At 41.5% G+C, this 10,330-nt stretch overlaps 2 protein-coding genes across 2 annotated transcripts in view; one reads left to right on the top strand and one right to left on the bottom strand.

Annotated features, from left to right (window-relative positions):
* The first annotated feature begins 555 nt into the window (after nucleotides 1–555).
* On the top strand, nucleotides 556–9,943 carry eif3d (eukaryotic translation initiation factor 3, subunit D). Its single transcript, XM_008303998.1, has 16 exons — nucleotides 556–645; nucleotides 2,372–2,497; nucleotides 2,584–2,629; nucleotides 3,033–3,169; nucleotides 3,267–3,352; nucleotides 3,510–3,582; nucleotides 4,253–4,374; nucleotides 4,458–4,590; nucleotides 4,681–4,828; nucleotides 5,628–5,758; nucleotides 5,876–5,961; nucleotides 6,135–6,264; nucleotides 7,092–7,234; nucleotides 8,569–8,761; nucleotides 8,852–8,945; nucleotides 9,826–9,943. The coding sequence occupies exons 2-16, from the start codon at nucleotides 2,375–2,377 to the stop codon at nucleotides 9,837–9,839; spliced, it is 1,659 nt and encodes a 552-aa protein (XP_008302220.1). The 5' UTR covers nucleotides 556–645; nucleotides 2,372–2,374; the 3' UTR covers nucleotides 9,840–9,943.
* Nucleotides 9,944–10,032: 89 nt separating this feature from the next.
* The window catches only part of LOC103373990 (amine sulfotransferase-like), a gene marked incomplete at its 5' end in the record, with an annotated part of 2,336 nt that continues 2,038 nt past the window's right edge, over nucleotides 10,033–10,330 (bottom strand). Inside the window, one exon of the mRNA XM_008304003.1 lies at nucleotides 10,033–10,040. Within this exon, the coding sequence (XP_008302225.1) occupies nucleotides 10,033–10,040 (8 nt within the window). The remainder of the gene's footprint in view (nucleotides 10,041–10,330) is intronic.

The raw sequence follows: 10,330 nt of genomic DNA, 5'->3' as shown, positions 1-10,330 counted from the left end.
TTTTTTAATTTCAAAACGTCAAACATGTTCACAAGAGGAGCGATACATTTAGGCGAAAGTAAAACAGAAAGAAATAAAATAAGTGCAAATGAGTAAAAGTAAAAATAAAAAATCTGTTTTTCAAAAAAAATGCAATCAACTTCATAAACCCTCCTCTTAGTAGTTAGTTTTTGCGCCTGCTTTCCAACACAGTTTTTGTCTGTATCTATGTGTGGTTCGTTTTAGGTGATGTATGAAACACTTAAACAAAAAATAATAATAATGTCCATTTAATGTTTTCGTCCGCCACAATAATGTCTCTAATCGCCGAATGTTTTAATGTCAATTCATGAACTTTAGTTGAATCCTTGAAATCAAAAAGTTTCGAAACACAACCCCTGTAAGTTTGTCTGTGCATTTACATAATTTTTATGTATTTATTATGTCTTGCAGCTCTCTGTTTGGCATCGGAACCACAGATATGTATAATACAGCATATCTATGATCGGAACTAACATTGCGGCGGTTGCACTTGCAATACGGCAGGAACAACCATCCACTTTACGGCACTGTGGCTCTTCCTTTCGTACCGGCGCTCCGTCGGGCTTCTCACTGCTGGAAGACCGTTTCATTTTAAAAGCTTCATAGAGTGTCACATCGGTCACGGTAAGATTACAGCAAAATGTGTACAGACGTGTGAAAAGTACCTGTTTTTACTTGTGGTTTAAACTAAACCATAAAGAAACTCGTGTCCGAGTGTGAGGTTTTCCACCCCGTTAGCTTAGCCATGCTAACGCGGCCACCTGGCAGCATGATTAGCGTTAGCAGTAGCTCCTGTTAGCTAACTCTGTCACACATACAAGCTAATCCACGTCTCGTTAGTTTAAGGTAGTTCACATTTACTAAACAGCATCTATGTTGGATGCCAGTGCATCAGGCGTGTGTCGCTGTTAGTTGTCTTTGGATATTAGCAGCGTCTGTTAGCATCTAGCGGGAGTGGTGACGCTAACATTGTTATAGCCGGTGGTCCCAGATGTTAGACGGAGCCGCCTCAGTAATGAGTCGCTCTTTAATATGTACAGATATAACCGTGTCTTTCGAGCTGGCTTATGAACAGACATCCAAACCCACCGAGGAACATATTTAGAGCAGAGTCGTATAAAGTGAGCTCATAATAAAGCAAATTGAGTCCAAATTGTATTTGTACAAAATCGTAAATTAGAGGATGATTCCTGAGACGTGTAAGGACACAAACCGGCCCACTAGATTTACCATCATGTATTGCTGTTGTACTAATTAAGGATGTCAAACAGACGGAACTTAAAAGCTACTGAAATAAACAGTTTGCTTTAGATGTTTAATTTGTGGAATCTTGTATCATGTAGTCTGTAACAGGGTTTCCATTGTTTAAGTGTGACATCGCCTTTGTTGATCTCCTGCAAAGTGAGCTGGAGATAATCTTTCATCCTGGTGGACAATAAAGTGTAATTTTATTCTAAAAGCCTTCTTAAATAAATGTGTCTCACTGTGATCTTGGAGGAAAGGCGTCCCTTCTGCTGCTCAGTTTTAAAAAAAAGTAATAAATAAGAGTTCTTTCTTCTCATATTGAGTCTCTGGCCACCTGCTCCTTTCCCGCTTTGCTGTAATAGATTAATAAGGTCAATAGAACAACCAGTATGTCCACAAGGCTGCTCCTTGTCCAATTAAAATACAGTTTTAATAGTTTTTACTATTTTAGCAGTAATGTCTGCTGTTACTTATCATGGATAACAGCAGAAAGAGACATGATGGGGTGTTTAAAGAGTCATTAGATTCACTAATTGGTCAGTCAGCAAAAATATGTATCAATGATGCTGGAGAATTTCTCCTTCCAGCCTCCCAGAGTGATGATTTTCTCCTGTTTTCAGGCTTTTCTCTGTTTTATATAACTCCTCCGAGTCTTGGTGACCTCTTACTATAGAAAAAGACATATGAAAAAATAAGGTTCTGTACAATGCCAGCAACCAATAACACTTATTTGTTAAAAGAGTAGGTGATCATTTGAATTTTAAGCATTTCAGTCATTTTATTTTCTGATTAGGCGTTGACCAAGTGACTCAGTTTTAAAAGGAATCAGCTCTGAAAATAATCAAAGCCTGAGAATGTGGATTTTCAGCAGCATGTTCAGGGGTCAATGATGACTAGCCCACTGCGCAAGCTGATCAGTGCATGTCTTTTAGTGCATTGCTGGAGAAATCAGTGCTGCTCATTGCCTGAGACCCTGTTCATGTGTGGGATGAATGTAATCTCTGCAGCTCAAGCTTTTACTCTGCAAATCCACTGCATCATGACATAGTAGGTTTTTAAAATTTGGTTTCTGAGCTCTTGCCTTTTTTTTTTACTCCAACCTCAGATCATGGCGAAGTTTCACGCCCCTGTGATCCAGGACAATCCGTCCGGATGGGGTCCATGTGCGGTCCCAGAGAAATTTAAAGACATGCCCTACCAGCCTTTCAGCAAAGGAGACCGTCTGGGAAAGGTTTGTCTGTCACACATTGTCTCCTCTGAGGAAGCCATGTTGTGCTGAGTTTATTTTTCTTACGTTGTTTGTCGTCTGTTTGACAGGTCGCTGACTGGACTGGAGCTACTTACCAAGACAAGAGATACACAAGTGAGTGAGACAACTGTTGAAAAATATTCCTCTTTTATAATTACTTTACTTGAAATGTCTGTGTGGTAATAAAGTTAATGATACTTAGGGAGCTTGAAGATATTGTACATTAATGCAGCTGATCCTCATATGAATTAGTCACTGCAAATCATTTCTCAACATGCGGTAAAAGGTGTATTTTCTATTATTAAAGATGTATCAGACACAGACATTAGACCTTAAACCCATTTATTAACGTAGGATTAAATGTGTTAAACTGTACATCAGAGCAGCATTTCACTTCTGTAAGTAAAGGTGTTGAAATCTGTCAGACATCATTGACTGATCAAATAAAACATGATTACTTCATGGTTCTGGTTCTGGTGAGATTTCTTACACCATAATGTGTCTGCGTTATCATCAGATAAGTATTCATCTCAGTTCGGAGGCGGCAGTCAGTACGCCTACTTCCACGAGGAGGACGAGACGAGCTTCCAGCTGGTGGACACCGCCAAGACTCAGAAGACGGCGTACCAGAGGAACCGCATGAGGTTTGCTCAGGTACGACAAATCATCGCTGAGCTACAACAATCTCAATGTGACTGTTGTGCATCGTGTTTTCAGCAGTGCAGTAACAGACTGGTGTTTGTTTCCACAGAGGAACCTGCGCAGGGACAAGGACCGCAGGAACATGACCCAGTTCAACATGCAGACGCTCCCGAAGAGCGCCAAGCAGAAGGAGAGGTGAGGTCCTAAAGACATGTCCAGTTTTCTCTGTGTTGTTTTGTTTTGTTTTTTCTCCTGGACTCCAGAGGAGGGATCCTCACTATAGTTTAAATCTGTGTTTGAGCTCTTGGCTGGTTAGGCTGCAAAGTTTCAACTCAGGTTTTTGTCTTTTCAGGGATCGTATGCGGCTGCAGAAGAAGTTCCAAAAGCAGTTTGGTGTCCGTCAGAAGTGGGACCAAAAATCCCAGGTATTTATCAGCCAGTTCATCTCATTGGTCATTGATTATTCGACTGGCTGTTCAACAGGAAAAAGAATTACATCTGCTTTGATAATTGATTAATTCAGATTTCATACAAAAATGCCAAAAGATTTCCTGGTGGCAGCTTCTGAGATGTGAGAATTTAAATGTTTTCTGTGTGACATTGGATGGAAAAGTTATTATATTTGAGTTCTAGATTCTTTTATAGAGATATGAAGCATTTGTAAACATCACTGTGGACTTTTTCACTATTTTCTGTCATTTTATAAATCAAACAATTAATAAAAAAAAGTAACTAAGATTAATTGATTTGTAGGATAACTGATGATGGAGATCTGATCTATACAGCATATTATCTAGTTTCTTTCAACACAGGCAGATAAATAGTAATATATAGTAATATATAGTAATTACAGCTATATATAGCTGTAATTCCCAGCTGTCAGTTACTAACTGTAAAAATGACGCCTGCCTTCAGATAGTCACCATTTTGAAGCCGATATTTCTAATAAGAAATAAACACAAAAAAATGAAAGCATAAACATGTCTGCATCTCCCTTTAAAGATAATGTCAGAAGTAGATTCTGTTCCCAGCATTTTAAAATATCAATAAAAAGTTGTTAAAATGTTTTTCCCCTCCATGTTTGTGTTCGTTAAGGCCCAGCTGAAGCCCAGAGATTCGTCTGTGGAGGTGAGGAGCGACTGGGAGGTGAAGGAGGAGATGGACTTCCCCCGACTGATGAAGATGAGATACATGGAGGTGGCTGATCCTGTTGACATGTAGGTGAAGGTAAACTGCAGTTTGTCAGTCGTTAGAGGGAGATGCAGACGATGATGAACTTTGGGTTTGCTGTGTCCTGCAGTGAGTGCTGCGGTGCTTTGGAGTACTACGACAAGGCGTTTGATCGAATCACCACCCGCAACGAAAAGCAGCTGAAGAGCATCAAGAGGATTTTCCACACCGTTACCACCACCGACGATCCCGTCATCCGCAAGGTGGGAACTTCTTCACACAGCGAAGCTCCTCCTGTCGCAAGACTCCTCGTTCAGGAGTTTTCTCATTAACATTCTTTCTTTCTCCTCCAGCTGGCTAAGACTCAAGGCAACGTGTTTGCCACCGATGCCATCTTGGCCACCTTGATGTGCTGCACGCGCTCAGTCAACTCCTGGGACATCATCGTGCAAAGAGTCGGCAACAAGCTGTTCTTCGACAAGAGGGACAACTCTGACTTTGGTGAGGCTTTGAGAGATCTGCTGACACCAGCCGCTGGTTTCACAAAGACAGTTCAGTCCTAATGTTAGAATTTAGATGAGAATAATCCAAACTTGGCAAACTAAAGACCTGTTTATGTTTACTGTGAAGTATTTTATGTATGCAGCGTCAGCCGTCACAACCCCAGGCATGTTTTGGGACATGAAAGGAGTTTTTGTAGAGTGCAGTGACTGGATGGAAATATTTCACATTAAGGACGTCATCAATCCACTTCATTTAAACATACAAGGAATTTGACTCTGGTGTTTCCTTTGCTCTCAAAATGCTTATACCAAATAAAACACACAAGCATTTAGGCAAAGGCAACAGTTTACAGGAGGAAAATGCATGTTTAGCGACCATGTATGCAGTTTTGATACAGAATTAAAGGGAATCAAAGTTTAGTGCCAAAATAACCTGGTTTAATTTTACTAGAATTCCTGGGAAATAAGAGCTACTTATGTCAACTGAGTACCACTCTGCTTTTTATTTAAGTTGAGATATTCAGCTGACTGTGAAAGTGTTTGTGAAACCTCCTCTTGATCATGAAGGGTGTAACAATTTGATATGTGCGGCAGAGAAGACCTATGAAATGACGGGAATTAACATTTTTGTGCAAGCTAGAAATAAAAAGCAGGAAATAGAATTGTCCATGAAGTGCATCGTATTTAGAATTCCCTGAAATTAACCGTCAGAGCCAGCAGTGAGCTTTGAGTTTCAGAGCTTTACAGTTGACTTTGCTTTTGTGTTGGTTTAACTCTGAACGCTCTGTTTTTCTCAGATTTGCTGACTGTGAGTGAGACGGCCAACGAGCCTCCACAGGATGAAGGAAACTCCTTCAACTCTCCTCGCAACCTGGCGATGGAGGCGACTTACATCAACCACAACTTTAGCCAGCAGTGTTTACGCATGGTGAGATCATTTAATGGTCTGCACGACCTACACAGGCTGTCTGGTAGCCAGGAATCCACAAAATTCACACGTTATTGTCTTGTGAATATACATCATGTTTGTTTTCTTTTTCTTCAGGGTGGAGAGCGGCACAAGTTCCCCAACAGCAACCCATTTGTGGAGGAGGACATGGACAAGAGTGAGGTGGCATCTGTAGCCTACAGGTACGCTCTGGCTTCTTCTGATGTCTGTTAACGTTGAGCTTTTTAATGTAACTTTTATAGCATTTTTTTTATTACAAGCTAAGAAGTATACCCTGTGTGACTCCGTACTAGCGAACATTATTGGATGTAATAAGTGCTCTGTCCCTGGCTGACGGTCTCTCTTCGTGTTTCAGGTACCGTCACTGGAAGCTCGGGGAAGACATCGATCTGATCGTCCGCTGTGAGCACGATGGAGTGATGACCGGAGCCAACGGAGAAGTGTCCTTCGTCAACATCAAGACCCTCAACGAGTGGGACTCCAGGGTAACAAACGGCTCTTTTGGGAGAATTTTATTAGAGCTGAATCAGTTGGTCGATCAGTAATAAAACTATGTGCAGTGACTTTAATTATAAGTTGATTGTTTCATAATTTTTCAAACAAAATAGTGGAAAAAGTCTCTTTTTTTTTTGCAGTATTTAAAAAGAAGATGGATTAAACATTTTATTGATTAATTTAAGAAATAGTCAATAGTTGCAGCCGTCAAGAGCAAAATTAAAAAACATTCATGTCAAACAAATGTGAAGCTCAACATCCAGTGGTTCATATCTGTTCTGCTTGTTTCCATTAGAGGGAGCCATGACTTCAGCAAACCCACATTTTTGATTCTGAACACCCAAACATTTTTTGTTAAAAATCAGTTACCTTTGTTTTGTTTTTTTTTTATTGTTATTTCATTTCTATAAAATGTCAGAAAAATAGCTGCAGGTCTCAAAATACTTTGAGAAAGAGAGCAGTAACTACAAATATCCACATCCAGGATGTCCAGGTCCTGATGTTCTCAAGACTGGAAGATTGAAGTGAAATCTCAGTTTACATGAGATTGTGAAAGTCACAAAAATACATTTAAACCTACAAAAATAACCCACCAAACCATTGTTAGTTTTGTTTTGTGTGTTGTTTTTTTTTTTGTCATATTTTGGTAAATTTTGCTATTAAACCTGACAACCCACTGGACCCAGCTGCTCTTTTTCATTTATCAATATTCCAACCAAGTGCAGTGATTGTGTATAGTCTGTTTCTCTCCAGCGTAAGTTGAATAGTGAGTGATCTGTTAATAAGCAGTTGTTGCTTTGTTCTGTTTCCTCATCAGTACTGTAATGGGGTGGACTGGCGTCAGAAGCTGGACTCCCAGAGAGGAGCCGTCCTGGCCACCGAGCTGAAGAACAACAGCTACAAACTGGCTCGCTGGACCTGCTGCGCCATGTTGGCTGGATCCGAGTACCTCAAACTGGGGTGAGCAGCGAGAACCACTGAATCTGTTTGACTGTTTGTGGAGGGAGTCAGGAGGTGGAGGCCAGATTGAAACCTGAACTTTAGCAAGACGGAGTTTGCATTTAGAGGGTCGCTCAGTTGCCAGTTTATTAGGTGCATCCTCCTACAATGATAGTCCTGCTGTGAATCCTCGCTTCATAAAGGTGTAGGTAAAAATGTTTTAGAGAGATGTGACTGCAGCAGGAATACCTGTCAGCTGATTTGTCATTCACAAAAATGTCTTCTGTGCTTTATTTTGGCTCATGGTGGCAACAGTTTATCTATGCAGGAACAACTGTGGCCTCGATACAAACTGATGTCCGCAAAGTGAATAATCAAGTCAAAACAAAATCAAATCAAGTTTATTGTCATTTTGCTGTACATACAACAGTAGTACAAGCAAGATGAGAGAGCATTTCTTCAAGATCCAAAAACTAAAAGCAATTAAATAAAGACATGTTTACATGTCTGGATCAGCACTTCAGCATTCTGACAGCTTTTGGAATGAAGCTGTTGAAGCTGTTGATCAGTCTGGAGGTTCTTCCTTTCATGCTCCAGAAACGTTTTCCTAATGGCAGCAGTTCAAACAGTTTATGGAGAGAGTGTGAGGAGGCCCTGACAATGTTCAGTGTCCTGCTCCTGCAGCGGCTCTGGAAAAGTTCAGAGCTAGCTGTCTGTGTGTCCGCTTGAAACAATGTCATCTCCTCCAGCTGTATGTCCGTCTGGGATGTTGTCATGGAGCCATGTTTAGGTTAAAACAAACACACAGCAGTCCCTCCACTCTCTGCGGGTTTCTCTCAGCAAACGTAGCTCGTCCAGCTTGTTGTGGAGGGAGCGGACATTGGAGAGTAGGAGTGACGGTCCTGCTGGTCTGGAGGGGTTAGCCTTTAGTCTAGCATTGATCCTGGCTCTCTTCCTCCTCCTTTGTTGCGTTCATACTGTTTGCGCTTCCTTCTCTCTCAGGTAAGTAGTCTCCAATCAGACTCCAGGTTGGTGTAGTTTGTCCAAATCACATCCGAGTGCTGCAACTTTAGCAACGTATATTGCCCTGATGTTCAGCAAAGTCTCTCAGCTGTAAGTTTTGCAGAATGAACGTCTGGGATAGACAAGACACTCAAAACCTTCACTCTCGCTGTCTCCTGAAGGGGCCGCTGCCTCCATGCGCGCTGCCAGCTGTTTTTTCTTGAGATTAATATCAACATTATGCCTGTTTTGAGGAGGAACAGAGACAATAAGCAACAGTTCTGGCAGAGCAGCAGTTTATTAAACGAGCGAAGCTTAGGCTGACTGTCATTACACCACTGTGCACTCTGCAGCTACGTGTCTCGGTACCACGTGAAGGACTCTGCTCGCCACGTCATCCTGGGCACCCAGCAGTTCAAACCCAATGAGTTTGCCAGCCAGATCAACCTGAGCATGGAGAACGCCTGGGGAATCCTCCGCTGCGTCATCGACATCTGCCGCAAGCTGGACGAGGGCAAGTACCTCATCCTGAAGGACCCCAACAAGGTGAGCCGAGACACTAAACACGTTGTACAAAAGAGCCAGCGGTGAGATGTTGGAGCTGACGGGTTGACCCTCTCCATTTGTTGTCAACAGCAAGTGATCCGGGTGTACAGCCTCCCAGATGGGACCTTCAGCTCTGATGAGGAGGAGGAGGAAGAGGAGGATGAAGAGGACGAGGAAGAAGAAGGTGAGATTTAGTTGTGAGCTGCTGCTTTTAACCAGCAGCATGGTGTAGAAACTGTACAGCTGTAATGTGCACTTCATTCCTTTAGAAACAGCAGTTTGTGTTGCTGTTTACTCAGTGTGTACATTGTTCTGAAGTTTTTCCACTTGTCTGGTGGTGAACTTACTAGTCTCATCTGAGAGGGACAGCGTGAAAAAAAGACTGAAAGGGAGCTCTGAGTTTGTTTGCTAACATCTGTTGTTGCAAGAGGTGAAGTCTGATAGCGATCCTGCAGCAGGTGAGCTGGTGGGCAGACGTTTGTTTTGAGCTCAAATTCAGCTATTTCTCCTTAGCTGAAGCTAGCTAGCTTTTTTTTAAAAAAATGTTTTAAACTGAAAAATCTTTGCTCCAGATATGAAATTGTTCAGCCCAGTTCTCCTGATAAATCAGTAAACATACATCATGAAACAAAGCCCCAGGTTTGCATTTACCATCATTTATAGCATGCAAGAAAGGGCTTAGTGTTAGGGTCAAAACAATTTGAAGTTGATAGCAATCAGTTTAAGCACAGACCAGAAATGTCTGCTCACCACTCGATCTCCTGCTTGTTTCCTGACAGGATCACTATCAGCTAAAGAGCCATTTGGATGTCAATACATATTTTATCAGAAATTGTCTTACTAAAAAACACAAAGTCAGTCACTCTAGGTCGTTTTTCCACTGTATTCCTCTCAGATATGACTGTCACTTTCACTTTTAGACAGTTGGATAAATCTGTGGCCAGATGTATAAACACTACGGACAACAACACACACTGATGTTCAGAAAAGAACTACGTGCAGAGGTGAAGCTCCACGTTAATCCTGTTTGCTAAACTGGTTTCTTCTCTCTGTTCTCATTTCAGATGAAGAGAATTAAAGTGTGGGGTCAGCTTCAGTGACCAAAGCAGCCTTCAACATACACACAGAAACACCATTCAAGTTCCTTTTGACAGCTAATAAAGACACCTGATTGGAGGAGTACTTGTAATGGGTCTTTGTTTAATTTCTACAGCATACAAAGTCATACAATACAAAGAAAATGTTCTGTTTTTTGATGCGATTGTAGTGCATCAGAACTCTGAAAGTTGCATGAGAAACCAATCTAGATAGAGATTTCAGCTATGAGCACATCCAGCTTTTCGTTGCTCACAGCCACCTACTGTACGGGAGTATGTAGAACAGGATCCAGCAGTTGGTCCATTTCAGATTCAATGCACGGTTGCTGATCTTCATTATTGTTCACTATTTCATCATCCTAAGGGGCTGCTGAAATTCAACGTTGCTTACAATGAGGAAGAATTCTAAATGTTGGCGTTACGTGCTTTCAGTAGTTAATATGTGTGTGATTATGTACAACAAGGAACACAT

Source organism: Stegastes partitus, unplaced genomic scaffold (assembly GCF_000690725.1).
Source record: "Stegastes partitus isolate 25-593 unplaced genomic scaffold, Stegastes_partitus-1.0.2 Scaffold2112, whole genome shotgun sequence".
Lineage (NCBI taxonomy): Eukaryota > Metazoa > Chordata > Actinopteri > Pomacentridae > Stegastes > Stegastes partitus.
The sequence above is the reverse complement of the archived record's forward strand: the minus strand, read 5'-3'. Positions and strand labels throughout refer to the sequence as shown.